Source organism: Ptychodera flava, chromosome 15 (assembly GCF_041260155.1).
Source record: "Ptychodera flava strain L36383 chromosome 15, AS_Pfla_20210202, whole genome shotgun sequence".
NCBI lineage: Eukaryota > Metazoa > Hemichordata > Enteropneusta > Ptychoderidae > Ptychodera > Ptychodera flava.
In genome coordinates this window covers 35,328,120-35,350,310 of record NC_091942.1, presented here as the reverse complement: position 1 = coordinate 35,350,310, position 22,191 = coordinate 35,328,120, and the positions used below count along the sequence as shown (strand labels likewise).

The 22,191-nt window shown below is 35.7% G+C and overlaps 2 protein-coding genes across 2 annotated transcripts; one reads left to right on the top strand and one right to left on the bottom strand.

Moving 5' to 3' along the window:
• Nucleotides 1-19: 19 nt before the first annotated feature.
• On the top strand, nt 20-10,725 carry LOC139152014 (uncharacterized). Its single transcript, XM_070725098.1, has 11 exons — nt 20-121; nt 3,358-3,465; nt 4,004-4,121; nt 4,864-4,927; nt 5,752-5,835; nt 6,264-6,406; nt 6,716-6,865; nt 7,223-7,262; nt 7,471-7,539; nt 7,929-8,050; nt 10,286-10,725. Exons 1-11 carry the CDS (start codon nt 28-30, stop codon nt 10,317-10,319), a joined length of 1,026 nt encoding a protein of 341 aa, XP_070581199.1. The 5' UTR covers nt 20-27; the 3' UTR covers nt 10,320-10,725.
• On the bottom strand, nt 10,724-22,159 carry LOC139152016 (centromere protein M-like). The gene is made up of 5 exons (XM_070725101.1): nt 22,060-22,159; nt 14,066-14,145; nt 11,957-12,055; nt 11,472-11,643; nt 10,724-10,994 (listed from the first exon to the last, which is right to left on the bottom strand). The coding sequence occupies exons 1-5, from the start codon at nt 22,120-22,122 to the stop codon at nt 10,860-10,862; spliced, it is 549 nt and encodes a 182-aa protein (XP_070581202.1). The 5' UTR covers nt 22,123-22,159; the 3' UTR covers nt 10,724-10,859.
• Between the last annotated feature and the right edge of the window lie 32 nt (nt 22,160-22,191).

The window sequence follows — 22,191 nt, the reverse complement described above, 5'->3', positions numbered from 1 at the left end:
CCCCTCTGACGTCAGATGTCACAACGCATGCTCAGAAAGGTAGTAACGATGGCAGCGAGCAGACGAATGCTCAGAGTTGTTCCTCTAATTTGTGGTAAACATTTCAGATACTGTTCATCTGGTAAGTTTGCTGTGTGTTTTGTTGATCTAAAATTACGGTAAAGCGAAATATCAAGTGAGAGATTAAATCAACGATCTGCTGAGAATTGACAACGACCAATGGTCGGTTATGGTACTCCGTCATTCTGGATGGGTCATGGAGGTTAATGACAATACAGCTTGACCTGCCTTGCCGCAGGATCTCACACACTATGGACGTACACAAATACTCGGCTAACAAAACCCATTTGTTGCCCAAATATGTTTATATTGACCAACCTTGCAACTCTTGAATATGGAACTCATTGTGTCTTCACTCAGATTTTCGTATGTTGTCTTGATGGATGGATAATTCTGTTATTCTCCCAAGTGAGTTTTTGCTTCTGGCATGTTTAATCATAGACAGTAGTAGGGATTTTAGGTCACGTGACATTTGTGATGAACGTACGCGTTCGATGCAGGTCTAGTCCGAACTTTCGTGTTAATTCTTAAATAGACCAACTAATCAGAGAAAATGAAACTGTAGTGTTGAAGATTATTATTTTAACTTCATTCGGGAAATTTTCACTTTTGTACTACGATAAATGGCAAAGCAGCACGACTACAAACTCACGCGTAACGGCGATTATGGCGTCCATTATGAGCGTTGTGCCCAATCTCCAGGCAGAGTCATCTTATCGCGTATTACCCACAATTCCTGATGTGTTCGATTCGGCGATAAGTGACTCTGCCACAGGTGTCCTGTTTACGTGGTAATCACCACATACTGATCCGCAAACCGGAAGTCAGCTCGAAAACCGACATTGTGACGAACTCGCTGAAAAATACAAAGTCCATCCTCCTGCAAAAATGTTCATCGGTTTGAAAACTAATTACTATAAGTTTATAGCAAAACACGAACTGAAAAATATAATTACCATTGAACTTCTTTTAAATAGTGTAATTATTCGGGAAGAAACAAGGCTTTGACCTTTTCTGACCTTTGTGCGAATCCCCTGTATCGTCTGCTGGTGATGTATTTTCTTGAATTGTGACCCCTCCTGCACTCGAAGTTATTTATCATGGCCGTATATATGAATACTCAAGAAAGAACAATAAATAAACACTGAAAAGAGAAAATGGCGTTTTTATTTGAATTTGTAGATAACTGTGCGCGTGCTGGGACGAATTCGAACTGCCGCGCGTTACTGTGGCAATACCATGGCTACAGTGCGCGACAGGTAAAAAAGTAGTTCATTGACGTTCCAATGACCTCGGGGTCACATGAATATTAATCTGCCTGTGCCAGAGATACTTATTAGCGTACGCGCGATAAGAACTCTGGTCCGAGAGTGCGTTGTGCCGTGACCTCAAATGTCCCGCGAAGGAGATCGAACATATACCTCTTTGATAGACTCTCCGCCTGACTATTTCTGATCGCATCACTATTTTTTAGGCTTGGTACGAAAGTAGAGATCATGGGCTTCATTTTGAGGGGGCGAACGTTAAAATCGGCCGAAAAATACTCAATCTGTGATCAAACTTTGTGTTTCGTTTGTGTTTTTTTGAAAGAAAATCTTGATTTCCTTAAACGTTCGGCCCCAAAATTAATTTTATGATAAATATTAATTGTAATTCTGCAATAATTACGAGTCTGACGATGCGAAAAATGATGCTTAGGGCCCTTTTTAGCGAGTATGGTTTCACCCCAACTTTACATCCGGGCACTACCAGGAATCACATACAAGTAATCGGCGCTTCGCTGCATGTTCTGTACGTGTCAGGAGGTCTAAGCTGAGTTCCGACGTTCACGATTTTGCAGCTAGATTTGTCTGATTTCTTATCTAACGCAAGGATCTAGAGATATATTTCTATACTTTACCCTTTCAAACGTTATCTTGTTCGAAGTTGTTTGATTTCCGGGTGATATTTTTCGATAAACACTGAGAAGTTGTCAAAGCCAGCACTGCACTGCAGTGTAGGCATACACACGTGCACCACACTTTGCCGATACTATACTGAAATTTTAGTTTCTATCTTTAGTTCCCGAGAAGGGGACTATTTTGGTTCTCTCTGAAGAACAAGGCCATAGATTATTAATTTGTTCTTTCCTCATTGATGGTGTCCCGGACTTTGGAAAAGTTGTATTTATACTGGTTTGTATTTCGGACCGCTGACTTCGACATGTTCGAGGGTCTATGTTATTTCCGGGGCAGCTTAACTTTGCATCCAGTTTAATGCAGTTGTTCATTCTATAAATGCGTGTTGCTGTTTTACGGCATTGACAAAGGGTTGAGAACGAAGTTTTTTTGACTTTTTGGAAAAGTTCTTTGTAATTGTTTTAACTTAAAATCTACATAATCAGACATATTTCATAATCATTTAATAAAAGTTGTAATCACACAAAAAAAATTTAAAAAAATTTCGAAGTTCAAATTAAAAAAAATCTAAAAAAATATTTTGTTAAATTTAAATCAAATTCTAAAATGTCACAGGTATCATTTGATTGTTTACAGGTATTGTTGTTTATTTGTTTACCTTGTAAATATAAATCTAAATAACTTTTTTCATATATGCAAAGTAAATATGATGGAATATGATTATCATATTTCTGTTGATGTTCACAATACATAATGCATACAGTGATCAATGTCACAGGTATCATTTGATTTTTTACAGGTATTGTTTATTTGTTTACCTTGTAAACAGCATTCTAAATAACCTTTTTCCTTTATAAAAATTAAAAATCATTGAACATTTTGTCAGCAATATCCACAAAAAATTTCATCAATTTTCAATAAGAAATGCTTGAGTTATTGCAAAAAGCACAAGAAATTGCAATTCTAGTTTCCTCAAACAATGTTCAAAATGGGGTCACCTGGTTGTTATGATAACTACAGGTGTCTACCATGGCATAATTTCTAAATAGGAAGAAGTTTTTTTTCAAATTCAACAGGACATATCTCTGCATGTACTGAACCGATTTTCATCAAACAAAATGCAATCAATTGGTCTTGAAGAGAGCTTTCTTTTGATATATAATTTATCATTATTGTAGCTGTCTATCAATTTCATGTAAAATCCCTAACAGTAGAGAAACTACTATCTATGGTTTAACCACACGAAAACTTCACTTTCAATAATCGATAAATAAACAACATATACAAACATATTCTATGGATACCTGCCACTATTACTCATGATTAGGGTTATTTTTAATGAAACGCCACGAAGGATGTTCAAATGTGTGATTTCTCTTTTTCTCTTTATTTATTGTAGCTACAAGACCACAGCAAACTCTTTACAATGGTTCAGTCAGTACAGAATCAGAAGAGCCAATCCTGCAGAGAAGTTTTAAAAATGTCATGCGGAGGGTGCCCTCACCAGGTATCATTCAAACACAAGCGTGACCTTTATATTAAACATGAATTCAAATTTATGCTGATTACCAAGTGACCAATTTTTCTTTACTTTTTACAACAAAAAAAGAATAATGTTATAAATTTACCCAAATCAAAATTTAGGATGATGTAATTTGAGAAATTCATGAAGATAGCCAAATATAATTTAAATAAATGGCACTAAAAGTCATGGTGAAAATCAATACTGCTTTTGCCATTAATTGTATAAATGTTTATGATTGAACCAATACTGGAAGAAATTTGAAATTATGACTATGACTTCTTTCCTTTTGATCTCAGAGATTGTCAGTAAATATGTTGAATATCAAACCACACAATTTAGTGTTAAACCATAGACCCCCGAGAAAAGTTTTTCTCGAGGGTCTTTAGTTAATCAATGTTTCAGTGATATAAAATTTACACATCAAGAATTGGACAAATATGAACTGTAAGTTTACAAAAATCAAATGCTAGTTGCAAATTTGATATCATTTTGTCACTATTTCATCTTTTTCCCCATCCAGTTGTTGTAGTAACTACTGCAAGTTATCAAGATCAGATCTTGAGAGGAATGACATGTGGTTCCTTCACAAGTGTGTCATTTAAACCTCCAATAGTATCATTCTGTATACAGCATCCAAGGTAGGTTTAAGATTTATCTTGAACTTTGTAGGTTTGCTTGCAATGCAATCCACATATACAGAAGTAATTTGTGGTACAATTCAAAATAAAAAAGGCAAATGGTCACAAGTGTAGCAAAAGTGCTTGTCTTTCTCACAGTCCCTCATTTGCATTGTATAAGTTGTCCTAGTCTTCTCCTTGTATATGGACCCTCAACAATTCCCCTGGTAGCACAGCTACATGTATGTTAGTATGCCTGACATGCCTCACTTAGCTACTCTTCTTCACTATGGGTATGCGACATCAGAATGCATAGTACATATGAAGTACTGTGAATAAGTATAAAATGTTTTGTATTATAGTCTAACCAGGGTACAAGTAATTTTGTACAAGTAATTTTGTAACTGACAGTACAGCAAAACTAGATGCAAAGAGACCGATATGTTTCCAAGCCAGCATTCTTTGTTGACAACAGATATCCTTACTTCAGCTTTGTAATGAAATCTTACAGCTGTTCATTGTATAATAGCCTAGGTACACTCCATACTAACAATTGTTTAAATTTTAAATTCAGCAAATGTCTTTGATCAGAAATAAAAGTTCAGTTCCAGTGTGGTGGTCCAAACAAACTGTAATCAAAGAAGGTAACAAAGGTTATATTAGTTTAACAACATGCCCTCGTAAGCTATGATGTGTGTAATTTTAGTTAGGTCGGCTGTCTATATATTGTTAAATGGTATTTCTTTGTTCTTTCCATATGCAGCCACATGCATGAATTGCTGTTACAGACAAAACACTTTGCTATCAACATTCTATCAAAAAATCAGGTAAGATATTAAACTCCTTTAATTTAGACAAGTGCTACTCAATAGATTGAATTGCCCAATGCTGCTTGTCTGTGTGTCATTGTTATATATAGTTCACCAAGAACATAAACATTCAGCATCAGTTTGTGAGTGTACACTTCATAATGCAAGGTTAATAACTATGCTCCAATAAAAAAAAAAATAACAAGTCCTTATCTCTAGATCTGCATACCGTTACTTAAACAATACTCATTAACTATTTACCGAGAGCTGAAATTTTACACTTCCCACACACTAGATGAGTCTGAACTGCACCAAACAAAAGGTGAAGTGGAGTGTCTGGCACAACACAAATGACAAAATGCTGATGTAACACAAGGAACAGGTGTTATTGAATAATAGCTGAGTTATCGTATATCCATACCAACAATTTGATATCTGAAGGGGATTTTTCTGATTAATATGTGTACTTAATTTAATTCCTCAATATGCGTCAACAAAGTAACATTACTATAAACAGGCTTCATTTAGGAAACTTGATAACTTATGTTTCATGTGCATATGTAAACACAAATGAGCTTTCACTGCTAATTTCTTTATGTAAGTCTTTCCCAGAATGGAGTAGTATGTTGAATGATAAAGTTTGAACAGTGAATTGTGTCATTAAAAGTATTACCAGTATAATTGTGTCAGTACAGAGGTTATCGAGAAAAGGAAAATATTTTGTCTTATTCAAAATTATATGTTTTATTTATCATCACACTCATTCAAAAGTGGTAAAGTTGTTTCCACCATTAACTATTAAAAATTATATGACCCATTCCAAATCACTTTCCTTTATGTAGGCACACTACGCCACCAGATTTGCCAAACCAGCTGATGAAAGCAAAGACCAATTGCAATCAATACCCTATGAAGAAGGAATCAATGTGAGTACAATAATGTGAAAATGTCAGGGTTCAGAATTAAAATTCCACTGAGGTGGTCAGGGTGCACCAGACTGATACAGGTTAAAATGAAAACAGGTTGTAAATTTCAAGGTCATAAACAGCTAATAAGCCTTCCTTTTAAACTTATGCACATTGAGATGTCAGTGATTCATACATGACATTAAATGAGTGTTTTACAAAAATATAAATTTTGCTCAGTGCTTGAAAAAATAGTGTATTCTAAATAACAAACTAGTGATTCGTAGACTCAAAGGATTTATTTAATAGCATTTCAAACTCTGTATCTTCTACACAATATTTTGAATTATTGCAAGAGAGAAAATTTAGAGTTATCTAAACCAAAAAGTATGATGTTGCAAGAAAATCACTTGCAAATATGATTTTTAAAAAATTTCATTTGCTTTCAGGGAGCACCCATTTTAGCGGATGTAGCTGGAGTACTTGAGTGTAAGCTTCATGATGTACATACAGTGGGTGATCACCATGTATGGTATGGAGAAGTTTTAAAAACTACAGAGCTCAGGGATGAACCCCTCTTGTACTTTGCCAGGTAATAATTACTGAAATGTGGGTTGACATAACATTGTCTGTTCTTTGTGGGTCTAATTTAGACACTTTTTTTCCAAACAAATCTCCGGCTTTGTGACAGTTGACATTCAGTTATTTGACTTCTCTCTCTTTGTTCACGATAAGCAACACAATCCCATCGGAAAATGGAATCAAAACAAACATAGTCAATGAAAGACTTATCTAAAAGAAGATGGTGTCCAAGTAGGTGGACCATCATTTTGCAAGTTTGTATGAGCATTCATAAAGTACAGGTAATTCATAATTGAACTGATATTTCAAACTTTAACAGGACATACCGATCAGTAGGAGATGAAGTGTTCATGACAGCATTTGAAGATACTACACTGCTATTTGAGGACTGGACTCACGCTGCCCACTTACGCATGGCTTGGAATTACATCAAAGAGTATGGTAGAGAGAAAGCAACACCACTTATAAAGCAAGTATCCATTCGTTTAGTATGCCATTTTAACAATCTGTCATGTCAGGTCACTGTAAATAGAAAAGGAATTCTGACTGCTGACATGCAAGCATTAACTACATGACCATTGCTGTTCTGGTGATGACAATGCAATGAACATTGCCAATTTTGGCAAACCAATCAATGTTTAAGTTTGACCTTTCTAAATATGATACTGGACCAAGGCTGTACATCACAAATATCTCCTCATTCATTTATTGCAATATTTATCACCAAATTATTTACAACATCCAAGCTGTTAGATTTTTCTGATAATTTATACCCATTCACACTGCATAATGAGCAGCTAAGATGAAAACTGTACTTTATCTCTAGGACTGGTATTAAGAAGTACAATGAACAAAATAAAGACAAGGTAATTGATTATCAATTTTTAAAAAGTATATTACTTTTTTTATATTTTGGATATTATGCTATCACTTGAGCATCACATTGAAAGATTTGTTGTGTATTTTCTTGGTTGTTCATTCTTTGCCATAATGCTTATTCAGCCTGTTCATGCCCCATGACTATTTGTTACGATTCTCACAAATTCTTAGTTGAAAATTTCTGTTTATTTGTAGATTGTGAGGGGATATCATGAAACTCTGACAGTGTTTTTTATTCATATGGTCGCAGATGCAATAAAAAAGGTAAACACTTTTCTTCATGATAGAAGTAAGCATTTTATCATATGAAGTGAAATATGTGCAGTGTTTTTCATCGCTTATAACATTAACCTCCCACAAGTAAGTACAGGAATTATCAACAAATGTAGCTAAAATGACAGATTATTGACAATTACTCTTTACAATTTCAAATATATTGAGTCAATGTGACATAGTAATACCAGTGTTGACACAATAGCTACATTTATAAAGAAATTTTTTGGTGGAAAAATTTGAGTTGTTAGTGCACAATGTGCTGTTCATCGACAATGACATTTTTTGTGTGTTTTACTTTCCATTAATATTTCAAAGTGGATTTCAAAATTGGACTATCTATATTATACTAAAAAAATTAATATATCTGTCATTTGCAGTGTGATCATCCAGATATAACATTTGAAGAGTTTATTGAGAAGCAAACTTATCTAAGTGATAAGGAACTTTTGAACAGATACTACTCACCTCATATTATAAACTCACACAGAGCAAAAATGATGTAAGTAAATATTTAGAGGTTATAAATGGAATGTGAGCGTATTTGGTTGCAAAAATTAGACCTCTGGCTTGAAAACTGTCATATTTGGTGGGAAATAATTTCTGAGCAAAGCAACCAAAGACCTTAGCACCCTAAATATTGTCTTATTATAATATGAGAAAGTAAAATACAAGTTGGGACGAGGGTTCAGGAGCCTCAGCACAAACTCTTAACAGAACATGTCACTACGACAAGCCCAGTTGATTCTGTACAATAAGGTAGCACAACACATTGATTTAATCATTAAAATCAACAAACTTGAAGAATTTGACTCGAAAAATGCTCCACAAAACAATTGAAAAATGCTTGTTGTTTGATCATCATTGTGCTTGTACAAGCTCTTCATCATTGAGTTCATCAAACTGAACAACACTGAAATTCACCAATCAAAATGAACCTCAAGCTGCAGACCTGTCTGACATTATGGTGTGTTGAGCTTTCAAGCTGGAATTTTGAAATTTGCGCATGCGTCCAACTATGCCACAGTCTTTTGGTTGAGAATATAAACCCTGTCTCCAGCCAATCAAATGGCCAGATTCAAGTGAAGCATATCATAATAACGTTTTTGACAGTATGATGGATACTTGGATTTACAAGCTTGTCACAAATTATTTACCAATGCTAGTATTTTTGACCCCACGGACACCGTCCGGGGGGACTTATAGGTTTGGTCATGTCCGTGCGTGCGTGCGTGCGTCAGTGCGTGCGTCCGTGCGTGCGTCCGTCCGTCCGTTCACGCAGATATCTCAGAGATGCCTGGAGCGATTTCATTCAAACTTGGTACAAGGATTACTTCATATGTCATACAGATGCACGTCGATTTGTTTTGTGGTACGATCCAATATGGCTGCCAGGCGGCCATTTTATTACGATTTTTTCATGTACAGAGCCATAACTCAGGCATGTTTCAACTGATTTTATTCAAAGTTGGTACAAGGACATTGACCAATGTCATAGATATGCATGTCAATTTTTTTTGTGATATGATCCAATATGGCCGCTGTGCGGCCATTTTGTTACGATTTTTTCATGTACAGAGCCATAACTCAGGCATATCACAACCGATTTTATTCAAACTTGGTACAAGGACATTGACGTATGTCATACATATGCACGTCAATTTGTTTTGTGATAAAATCCAATATGGCCGCCAGGCAGCCATTTTATTATGATTTTTTCATGTACAGAATCATTACTCAGGCATGTTTCAACAGATTTTATTCAAAGTTGGTACAAGGACATTGACCAATGTCATAGCTATGCACATTGATTTGTTTTGTGATACGATCCAATATGGCCGCTGTGTGGCCATTTTATTACGTTTTTTCATGTCCAGAACCATAACTCAGACATGTATCAAGCGAATTTATTCAAAGTTGGTACAAGGACATTGACCAATGTCATATATATGCACCTTAATTTGTTTTGTGATACAATCCAATATGGCTGCTGTGTGGCCATTTTATTACGTTTTCATGTCCAGAACCATAACTCAGACATGTATCAAGCAAATTTATTCAAAGTTGGTACATCGACATTGACCAATGTCATATATATGCACCTTAATTTGTTTTGTGATACAATCCAATATGGCTGCTGTGCGGCCATTTTGTTATGATTTTTTTCATGTCCAGAACCATAACTCAGACATGTATCAAGCGAATTTATTCAAAGTTGGTACAAGGACATTGACCAATGTCATATATATGCATCTTAATTTGTTTTGTGATACAATCCAATATGGCTGCTGTGCGGCCATTTTGTTATGATTTTTTTCATGTACAAAGCCATAACTCAGGCATATCTCAACCGATTTTAATCCAAGTTGGTACAAGGACATTCACCTATGTCATACATATGCACATTGATTTGTTTTGGATACGATCCAATATGGCCACCGTATGGCAATTTTATTACGATTTTTTCATGTCTTGAACTACAACTCAGACATGTATCAAGCGAATTTATTCAAAAGTATTTTTATCACAGACCTAATGAAGGACTCTATCCTCTCTGAGGACCTGTAATCAAAGTACCCATTAACAAGTGGGGACTGTGTCATCAACGATGACTTTTTGACACTGTGGACAAAGTCAAAGCCATTGATGAGCACAACCTATTACACACGTAAAAGAAAATTTTATTTTCTGCATTAGATTTCATGGAGTCAGAATGACAGTCATTTCTTTCTTGCAGGTTTGAACCTCCAGACAAGCATGAACTTCCGTAGAAAACATTTGCAGTGTCGTTCCTTGCCATTTTGCAATCTACACATCGTGCTGTTTCAAATGAATGTCTCAGGAGTGTTAAAACATGCTTTGGAGCATATGTGCATGCATTGCAGAACCTGTGAAAGTGTATTACCTCAACCATGGATCTACCTCCACACCAACAAATAAATGATAATACACTGCTGTATGGACTTATATTGTTGGTAAATATTTAGTGTAAATACAAAATTTTTAGAATCAGCAAACAGACCGCCACTAGACCAGGAAACAAGACCAAGATAGCAGTTCAATTTTCAGTGTTTATTCTATATACATTCAGTGTGGCTACAGTCCACTTTTAATGAAGATCAATTCAGTCTTTCAAGAACTTGTTGAATATCTACATATTAAAGTGTTGTATGTGTATTTGTGACTTTGTATAGAACATAATTGTGAAAGGTGCTATTCAATCAAACCAATATCCTTTTTACAAATATGCCAAATAGTAAATGTAAACTTCCAATAAAACTATACTCTTCTTTTGGATTTAACTTTTTGGTTTATAATGTTTCTTCAAATGCCAATGTGCGTTTTGTTGAAGCAATCAACATAGGGGTCACACAAGGTTTAAATCCGGCAGCTATTTCTGTCATTTTTATGAGTTTCCTTGCAAGGCCTCGGCAGTCTTCATCACTCTGTAAACAAGTGGTAAATGCTTGCTCTAAATACTTCCTATATATTATTGTAAAAGAACATGTAGTAAATAATAAAATGCATCTTCCACAAACTATTAAATCCAAAATTTGTAACATATCTTTGGCAAGACTTCAGTAAGAAATCTCTTTTGCTCATATCACTGTACATGTAATGAGAGAAATTTCTTTTGGCAGTGCATCCAACGATCTTAGAGAGGGTGCATTTATGATTTACCATAGACATATGACTGGTATGTCTGTATTTCAAACATGAAACATGGGAACTGACTCCTTTCCATGTCTTGCTATTGTAGATCAATTGAAACAGATTGAATGGCAGACATAAAACCATTATTCTGGGAATATTTTAAATACAGAACACAGTCTATGATATGTAGCTCCATATTGTTCTGCACTTGTAAATCATTGTTGAAACAAAAGATACAGCAAAGCATGTTTTATAAAATGTCAACAAACCTCAATTTTTCCACACAGCATTGGAGAGTCATAGGCATCACACAGACCAGTAACAGCAGTCATTTCAACATTCTGTAACTCTGGTTTAGTGGCCTTTGTTATTACAAAACACACTTTACCGAGGAAATATTCTATATCCAGTAATTTCACTGAAGATTCAATTACACTCAAGCTAGAAGAAATATAATAAAACACTGATTAATAGAGAATATATTTTAATGTCCGAACATTCATCAAATCACAGGTTTTCATTTCATTCTTGCTGTTCTAACATAAATCTGCTCTTTTGGAATGCATATAAATCAAAATCACACAATTCAAAAAGTAGTTGTGATGAATTGATACAATTTTATGCTATTCTCCAAGTTGCATGCTTTACTATTCCAAAATTTGTTATCCAAAACAAATAACAGTAGTATTCAACTGAAGTTGTAATGTCAAAGTCAAATCATGAAACAGTCAGTAAAATGTGTACACATATTTACCTGAGTTTGTTGGATAAATCAATGAGAAATACCACAAAGTCTATCTTAGATCGGCTCTCATCATTTTCTCTTGGCAATGGGAGACTGGTAGCTGTTCTCCTAAACAGGCAAGTCAGTGAGGGTGTGAACATAATAGGTTAGTAAGGGGCAACAGTCCAATGCAGTTCTAATCTCGAAATGAGTTAATTATAGTCCTGGCATGCATACACAAAACTATAATTCTCATATTGTAATTATTTTAGAAAGAAACAGATGTGATCATAAAAAGTGGCCAACTCTGATATCAAAACTGATTTTTTACACAAGCACACCTTCAATCAATATCTAATTCTGGATCTATATGTATAGCTTGATCTGAAGTCTGAAATGAAATGATTGCATGATGTTGTAAAGTGTGATCAAGAGTTTGTGTGCAAACTTGTACTTGAAGATTTGTGCATGATATTGTGCATGTACATTTTGTGCATTTACTTAAGTTGTCTGACAGAATTTCACTGTAATTATTTCTCATCTAAACAGAGTGTCATACTGTAATATAGTACAATCATCATACATTTTTGGCAGAGCACAATGACAACCTGTTAAATTAATATAAAATGGATTCGATTGTATTGATAACATTCGGACGTACATCTACAGAAAACACCTTCTAAAATAGACCACAATTTTCTAATCTTTTGTGATAAACTACAATTTTAACAATTTATGGGCAGTTATGTCCAAAGCAGAGTACTACTACTATAGTCATTATGTTTTATTGTTTTTAGGAGAATTTGACCACTCATTTTCTTGTACATGTTAGAAGTACTTTATTTCATCCAAAAATGTACCAAAAAATGTAAAATCCCCTGAGAAGAAAATCCCTGGAAATGTACCACATTTAACAATTGCCGTAGTTCATATTATGGCAAAATCATCACAGTTATGTTAAAATCTAGTGTATGCTTTTTTCAGATGTGCTGTTGATGTTCATTTTGTTATTATTTTTAAAGTACAGGACCATTTGGTTTGTTAAAAATTACACAGGACTCTACCATGTTGATTGAGCATCTTAATATTTCACCTGAATCTTCCAAAAGTGCATACTAGTGTGGAACTTTGTCACAGAAAAGTTGATGCTGTAGACACTTTGTGAAGTAAAAGAAAAAGCACTGGACACAAACACACTTATTTTCTACAAAGACTCGCAATAATTTTGTCTTTTGGTAAAGAATCACCTTAACTTTAATGTGGGGAAATACCTGAACCGTTCTTCAGTGGATGAATTACTGTAAATACATATAATGCAACTATGCAGTATCTGAAACTTTACCGGTGAACATTTCATCACCACTATGAGGCAAAAGGCCACCAGTGTGATGTTAAAAGACAAGGTATTAGGGATTTGACTGCACCCTTATATTACATCCAGAAGTTTGTTTTATCAACATGTAGCTATTGCAGTCACTGTGGCAATGTTTACCAGTGAGTTATGTACAGTGTTATAAACTATGTTGAAAAGACATGTATTGTTTTGAATAGTTTTCAATGATATCCAACATTTTAATGTCTGGCCACTTCATGTTCCACCAAGAAAACAGTACAATAGTTTTCTGAACACGTTGTTAATGTATCAAGAATTACAGCTGTCATCCTGGTAAAATTCCTTGTGATACAAAGTCCCAATCTACAGAAACTTGTCCTTTCACTTCTCATAAATTTATATCTCCTCCTTTCTAATTGAGGCTCTATCATCCAATAAAGCTGACTTGTTTAATGGCATCATAGTCAATCATTCACATGCAAAAATAAATGCTCCTCTGTACAGCTTAGCTACTCTTTTAAGAATTACACTTACAGAAATTAGTGAAATTCATAAATAGTAAAATTGATGAACATTACATATCAAAGGATCAGACCACAAGCTGTCGTAGTGGAGACAGGTGCACTGAGACTAAAAGTTGTCTTAATTCCTGTTGGCAGTAGCATGTATTGGATGCGTTGCTATTTTCAGTAAGAAAGCTACAATCCTCAAAAGAGATCAGCACTACCAGGTATGCCTGGTTCACAGTGGAAGAGAATGTGCAGTGATGTTATATAAAAGATACACAAATAAATCAACCAACTTACACATGTAGAGTAAAATCTGTACAGAGATCCACCAAAGCCTGTGCCAGCTTGTGTTTGCCAACTCCATGTCCACCAACCAGCTATGGAATTTGTAAATAAAGTGATAGTAAACTCAACAATAGTTAATACATGTAGTCATTCATCATTCTTTCTCTACAACCATCAAAATGCAACTTGATGACAGTTTTCACAAATTAAAACAAACAATTACTACGGTAATACTTCAATGGGGCAAGAGTATGTCACAAGCCATAGGTAAAAGAGAAATCTGCTCAAGGTTTGTATAAAAAAGTTAATACTTTTCCGAATGTGTGTTTCATGGGCAAGAAAGATACTATGTGCTACCTTAATAATCCCCTCTCCTGCTCAGGCAGCAAGCTAGGTTTGCTGCACTTCCGAAGCCCGCAACTTTCCCCGACGATTGATTTTTATATGTGGAGAAAGGTGCCCATCTTTCGACTCTCACCGCCAACCCAAATTTGCCGGGAAAGTCGTGGGCTACAGAATTCCAAGTCAAAGGCCTCTCAATTTCAGGCCCCAAGTCATTTCAGGACCGCAACTCAAGACGTTTTGGCCCCTGTTTCGAATTTTTTTTCTTCAAATTATTTAGACTGACCCGTCATATTCGTAAGCGTGGCCTTTGCGTTCTGACCAGTACTTTTATATGCATTTTGTGTGACTTTTGCCGTGCTGTTTCGGCACTGCTTTCAAACTTTTGCCGCGTCGGCGGCTATTGCTATCGATAAACTTGTGTCACAGATTTGAAAATGATATGAAGCTTTTTCTTACGGTCTCTTACCATGTTCTCACAAAGATAAAACATGTACGTGAATGTAGAGTGTCCAAACAATTTTTGAAAAAAATAATGTTTTACCAAAATAATGATTGTATTTGATGAAGGTCCAGGTGTGAAGTCAATTTCTGGCTAAAAATCTGGACTACGTAACATAACCAGAATTTGACAGCCATTAGAAATGTTACTTTTCAGGATTCTTTCTGAAGAACTTGCAAATGAGAAATAGAGAGCCGTCGATCCTAAAAATTCGGCTAAAAAGAGTTCTGAGGACGAAATGATACTTCACTCTTAAGAAATTTGAGAAAAGAACAGCAAAAAAATAAGTCTGTGGTCAAATAAACACTTTTACCGGTAGGTAAACATTGAGCCCACTACGGTGAGGCAAGATTGTCCTCACGCTGACCCTTTGTGTTTAGCGTATCATGGATACAAACCATTGTTTCATTCATTAATGACAGGTGTTCACCTGTAACTGCGTGGTGATCAAGAGAGGTACTGACGCAACCCTTACTTCCTGTCACCTAAAATTCCTTGGCGCTAAGGGAACGTTCAGTAATTATGGCCGGGGGTGGGCCGGCAAATTCTTCCTGCACATCAGTCAAAATAAGTGAACCCCCATATACCCACTGCACCAAGAAATTGACGACCTCCCCTTTTAAGATGACAAAAATTTCATGAATTGCCCGGGCAAGATGTTCATGTGACAGATGATTATACTTTTGTCCAGATTTACAGTTAAATAATAATAATAATATTTTTATTGCTTGCTTGTAAATATAGAATTTACATCACATTTGTGGCAATAAAAGTGTGATACAAAGTTAAAATGTTCTTCAATAAAGATAAAGTATTACAGTATAATAATAGTAGCTAATAATAAATATAACTAGGTATTTCTTTGTTTATATAAAGTAAAAATATAATCAGCAAGTTGTTCATTAAAAGATAACTCTTGTTTTGTTAGTAGAGAAATAAGCTGATTTTCAGTATCGTCGTTTGGGAAATTGATTTTATTGAAAAAGTACTCTTTGGACTTTGTATTTCTGACAGACTAATAAAAAGTGTGTTTCATCTTCAATACTGTTGGTGTTACACTGATTGCAGTATCTTTCAGTAATTGGGGTTTTTGGAACAGTGTGTCTCCCTTTTTCAATTGCTAGATCATGATTGCTAATGCGAAGTTTGGTGAGCAATTTTCTTTTCTCACCTTGCAACTGTGTTAAGTAGGGTTCTAATCTAAAATTACGTTTATTTTGGCATACATTCTTAGTTTACTATTTTCATCAGTGATAAACTTTTTCCAAAAGACTTCATAATTGTTTGTTAAATTTGTTTTCATTAAACCAGTTATAACTTTGTGGTGTTTAAGTGATGGAGCTTTATCAAGGAGAAAGTCCATTCCATTGTCTTTAATTAAAGCACTTAAACAGTTAAACCAGGATCTATTGTTAGTGTTGTTTACCATTTGCTCCAGAAAAGCTTCTTTAGCAAGATTACAATGTGGCAGTTGTACGATATGAAGCCAGTGTTTAACAATATTAAGTTTGATCTCAAGTAGAAGTGGGAATTGTCCTAGTTCACCCCTCACAGCGGCATTACAAGCTTGTCTATTACACTGTAAAATGTTCTTACAAAATTTGAGGTGAGTTTTTTCAATTGCTGATTTTTCCCACGTCTTGTAATCCATGAAATCTTGTCCCCAAATCTCTGAGCCATACAGTAAACAGGTTTAATGAAAACATTGAATAGATGTAGGGAAAATTTTATCTTTTCGTTGTGCAATAAAACCCTTTTTAAACTATACAAAGATTTTGCTGCTTTATCAGCCAAATTTGTAATTGTGTCACTAAAACTACCGTTTGATTTAATTGTCAGTCCTAAGTATGTATAGCTCTTAGCAGATTTGATGCATGTACTACCATATACTGTGTTCCCACTAGCCAAACCAACGCCGCCGGTAACTAACGGTTTTGATTGGTAAACACCTGTGGATTAACCCTTAATCTCTACTTATGTCCATACACGGAATTTCCTCCGGTGTTCTGAGGAAAACACCGGTGTTTTGCGCCCTCTACGTTCAATATATGTCTATAGTACAGGTTGGATATAAACAACAATGGCGGATGTCCAGGACGCAACTGTAGAGGCGTGTCTCCTGTATTTTCACCTTCATATGCGATCCAGACGGATTCAACAGTTCAATCGTCGCCTCAGGAATGCATAAATGGACTCACAACGAGACCCAAACATTGATATTCTTGCCTCGCTATTCGATGAGCAAGATCACTAAAACCCATTAAAATAATTTTTCACAAACCAAACAAAGGAAAGAATCTACACTGCGACTGATGAGAAACCACACTCGGGTTTCGAAACGCTAGCGTCAAAGGGCCACTCTATCAACTTTGTAACACCATAGGTCCGGCTGCGTCTCGCCATAAGCTTTCCCCACACAAACAAAAGTTTACCGTACACACTAATCCAAACTTCCCTACAAATATCCGAGGCGAAACAAACATTTTTTATTAACACAAACAATCGGATAAGAATGTAGGAACACATTTTTGAAACGAACCAAACACAAACTCGACACAAACACATTTTGGATAGTTAGGTGGGCAGCCTCTTTCACACTTTATAAATGGGAGCGAGAGATCTGTTGTCTTCCATGGTTCGTGTCGAGTCCAGCTATGCGTACTGTGCACTCGAGCTGATAGGTCAGAGTTAATGTTTTGGACAAAAGTCGTCGCGAGAGGGCGTTTACACCGTCGTTAACCGTTCTGACACACAATTTGCGTCGGCGCGCCGTTGCAGGTCTGACGAAATTCGACGCCGTAGATCGACGCCGTCGCAGCACCGTCGTTAACTGTTCTCACACGTGGTTTTCGTCGTTGTTTACCATAACAACGGCGTTCACAACGTTGTTAAATGCTGTGTCAGAACGGCCCTATAGTGAAATAAGTGTTTATCTACCAAAGGAGATTTACTAAAATTAATTGCTTGGGTTTTCTGTAAATTAACATCAAGTTTCCAATTGGAGCAAAATGTGTGTAGTGTATTTAACTCCCTTTGCAGACCTTTTTTTGAAGTAGAGATTAAGACTAGGTCATCAGCGTAAAATAATGAGTTAACGGGGGTATTATTCAACACTGGTGGTTGAGTATTTACTTTGTCTAGATTTGTTTTCAAGTCATTGACATATAAATTGAACAGACTAGGACTTAGAACACAGCCCTGTTTTACTCCTTTTTCAACTTTCAGGCTGGGCGAGATAAAATTATTTGTTTTGATGTGTATTTTTGTGTTGGTGTACATGTGTTTTATAAGTCTGTATAATTTGCCATTAATGTTATTTTTGAGAAGTTTATGGAAAAGACCAACTCTCCATACCGAGTCGAAAGCCTTAGCAAAGTCAACAAAACAAACATAAATGTTCTGCTATTGTTAATATATTTATGTATTATTGTCTTCAGGGTAAATATGTGATCTATTGTGCGATGGTTTTTGTGAAATCCAGCTTGATTATTATGTATAATATGATTGTCATCTAAAAAACTATTTAGCCTTTCATTTAGAATGTGAGAAAAAACTTTTCCTACACAACTTCCGACAGAAATGGGCCTATAATTTTCGGGTCATATTTATCTCTTTTTTAAATAAGTGTGTCATAATGCTTGTATTCCAGATGTCCGGAAAGTTGGATGTATCTAGAACTGCATTAAATAATTTAGCTAAGGGTTTACAGAGAAAGGGGAACCATGTTTTAACAACTCTATACAAACCCATCAATCCCTGCTGCTTTTTTACTTTTTAAATTTCTAATTGCTGATAACACTTCATTAGTGTTATTGACTTATCCAGCTGCTGATTAGCCTGATTCTTAGTTTCTTCAGATGTTAAACTATCAATAATTTGCTGTTGGAAATCATTATACCTGTCATTTTCGATTGAGCAAGAATTTTTGTAAAATTCCATCCATGTTGCTGCTGAGACACAATCTCCAGTTTTATTATCATTATCATTATTTTTTAAGTACTTGATCAATTTCCACATATCATGTGAATTGTTGGCATGTAGACTGTTTAGTTTGTCTAAGTTGTTTTGCCAGAATTGCAATTTCTTATTTTTAACAAGTTTTTTAAACTTCTTTTTCTTTGTGTAATAGATAATTTTTAACTGACTGTCATATGGAGCTTGTTTAATAGTTTTGCTGTTGCTATTAGGTCCCTTTTTGCTGCATCACAGTTTGTCAAACCATTTTGATTTCTTTCTCTTTAAATTTTTCTTTCTCTGCTTTTGTCTATTAAAAATTCCACTGCAGGCTTTATCTAAGATGTCATTAAATGCTTAGTGGCTGAGTTAATGTCAGATTTGTTATTACCAATATTAGTATTCAAAAATTCTGCAAAATCTTTTTGTAGCTCATCTGATGCTAATCTATCCGTGTAATTAACAACACATAACTTATCCCAAATGACTTCAGAGAATGAAATCATGCAGTGAATCATTTTTATCTCCCAGAATATTTCTGAACACTGAAACTGCTTTTTGACGGGACAGATACTTATGAAAATTAAGTGACCCCCCCCTCTGAGCTGTTTGAAAAATACATGACCCCCCCCCCCCCCCCTTGCAGTTTTCAAATTTAAGGTGACCCCAACTGGATTTTGCCGGCCCACCGCCGGCCGTAATAACTGAATGCTCCCTAATTTGCGCTGGATAGGTGAGCTCTTTCCCCATCGAGAACCGATAGAATTCAGTGTAAATAACACTTTGCCAGCAAGGCCATCTTTACCCCTCTCGGAATAACGCTTGCAAACTCACAATTTTTTAAAGAGTCAATTTCACCAGCTGTTCAATGAAAGAAAAATGGCTTTTAACGGAAAGTTTTGTCACCAACATTTACTTCACTGTGAAATCGAACAATTTTCGTCAACGCGATCTCTCACAGCGAAATAAGCGAGAATGATGGCGATGGCCAAGATGGCATCCGTCGTCAGAGTGTTGATCAAGTGGCTTCGTAAACTTCAGAGTTCTTTTGTCGTTACCTTGTTTATAGGTATAAATTAGCATGGCCGTGGCATAGTTTGAAGTAATTTCTACAAGTAGTGATTAGTTCTAAGTAACTTCATGCTTTGGATTTCGAATATGTTCATTCAAGATTTTTCGTGTTGCCCCATAGTTAAGAATAGGAAGACCTCCCGATTGGACACCCTAGTGAATGTAGTTCAACTACATTCTTAGGGTGTATTAAAGTATTAAAAAGTATAGTGTAAACTACTAGTTGACTCTATCAGGGCTCCCCCTAAGTCACCAAAATGATTAGCCAACTCATTAGCCAAATCAAAAATCTTTTAGCCATTTTGAGTAACTTTTAGCCAGTTTATGATCTCAAGTGTGGCAACAGCTTTCTCGTCAGTCAGGAGTCCCTAATTTTACAAATCAAGTTGTTTTGTATGATGTTCATGATGGTTTTTACATTAAAGAATATGTGTTTAGTTTTTGCATTTATAATTTGCGTTTTTATGACATTTCAGGGATAGAAATCCTTTTTCATTTTGGTGGTAAACTTTAAACACCAAAAATAAAATTAGGTAGCAATTGAATTCTAAAGATCTGGTAGCAATGTTAAGTGTATATTACAAGAGGTACAGATTGAATATTTCTGCCACATTCAGTTAGTATTCACAGTATGATAGCTTGTCATAAGTTACAGGCTTCTCATGTGGCAAATTTATGCAGTCTTCCATAACCTAAATGTTTGAGCCACACAAGTAAAACAATTTTCCATGCAGAAGACAGCATTTATGGTATAGCACAATGGCAGTGTAGATACAATTATTGTGGTATTTAAGGCCCTGGTTTTACTCGTATGTCATAGTTGTGATCAAGCAGGCTGAAATAGCATCTTGAGTATAAGTACTTTTCTTGAGACAAAGAGGGCTGGCCAAACAAACTCTTGGAAAACAAGACACAACGATATATGTTCATTTAAATTACTCACTGTTTTAGGGTATTCATTGTTATAATCATTATGATAACATTTTAGCCCAGATATATTTTCATTTGATATTTTGACATCATCAAGAAATGTCTGGTGATGTTCACTTCTAGATCATTAAACTGGTGGAATCTACAAAAATATTAAAATCATTCAGAATCAGATAATTTCTTGTATAAGTTATAGCAGTTTGAAAGTAGGCCGAATGGGAGTCAGTCAAGCTGAATGCCATTTAAATTGGAAGGCAGCAAAATTACCTTTCACCTATTGGGCCACCCTAGGTGGTTTCTTGTGAACTATAATTGTGTAATTAGGAGGTCTTAATGCATGACATCACATGATGAGATGACCTAGACTTGACCTTTCAGATAACCTCAGTTTTTCTCCTTTTCCTTTGTATTATGACTCCGTTTGTGAAAGTTTCCTTTGAAATAATGGTTTTTACTATCAAACTGAGTAGTTGCAGGCCAAATTTTGATACAGCAAAGTAGGTAAAACTTTTGATAGACTCAAGGACGACCCAGGACTCACAGAGGCAAAGCAGGCCTCAGTGTATTCATGGACGTTACGTTCATGATGTATTGTAGTATCGAACAGCAACAGTGTTTGTTTACGTACCAGGGAATTTGTAACTTTGTAGAAAGGAGATTAAACTGTTTCAATACATTGCAACTTTGTAAGAAGGAGGGTAAACTGTTTCAACATCTTACAACATTTTATTGTTAGGTGTACTTTTCTGTTGAGGAGGTCTAAGAATTCAATAGCCACTACATTAGCCAAACAGGAATTTTTGTAGCCATTTTTGACTTTCTTTTGCATTTGGCAAATTGGCGAATAGGTAGCGGGAGCCCTGGCCCTATACTTTTTAATACTTGTGTGATTTGTAACACTACGCCCCAACACTACGGTTCCTACAGGTAGCCTTGAGCGGTGCCGAAACGTCTTGGGTCGCGGTGCCAAAACAACTTGGGGCCCTGAAATTGGGAGGCCGAAACGTCTAGGGCCGAAACCACTTGGTGCCGAAACGTCTAGAAACCCATGGTGAGGGCCCCTTCGCCGTGCATCCAACAACAGCGACTGTCACTGTGAACCTCCCTTCGCGCAAAACTTTGAAAGAAACACTCTATACCAAATTTCTTCTAGTAAGCAACGCTGTAGAAACTACTTTGTTTGTGTGTCATATCTTATACATCTTACCAATATAACAGCTGTAGACAGCGCAGGCACCTTGCTGTAAGCTTGTAGACGTTTCTGTGACATTTTGTTGTTTTGAATTGACCGCTGCAGCGGAGATAAGCCAGTGTTTATAAAATCAGTGTAGGATTTGTA

Excerpts from the sequence above, each read along its gene's own strand:
- LOC139152014 (XM_070725098.1), top strand. The coding sequence starts at position 28 with ATGCTCAGAAAGGTAGTAACGATGGCAGCGAGCAGACGAATGCTCAGA. Across the intron at positions 5,836-6,263 it reads CCTATGAAGAAGGAATCAAT|GGAGCACCCATTTTAGCGGA; the intron begins GTGAGTACAATA and ends ATTTGCTTTCAG. Across the intron at positions 8,051-10,285 it reads TCACACAGAGCAAAAATGAT|GTTTGAACCTCCAGACAAGC; the intron begins GTAAGTAAATAT and ends TCTTTCTTGCAG.
- LOC139152016 (XM_070725101.1), bottom strand. The coding sequence starts at position 22,122 with ATGTCACAGAAACGTCTACAAGCTTACAGCAAGGTGCCTGCGCTGTCT. Across the intron at positions 14,146-22,059 it reads TGTCTACAGCTGTTATATTG|CTGGTTGGTGGACATGGAGT; the intron begins GTAAGATGTATA and ends CAAATTCCATAG. Across the intron at positions 10,995-11,471 it reads TGCTGTGTGGAAAAATTGAG|AGTGATGAAGACTGCCGAGG; the intron begins GTTTGTTGACAT and ends ACTTGTTTACAG.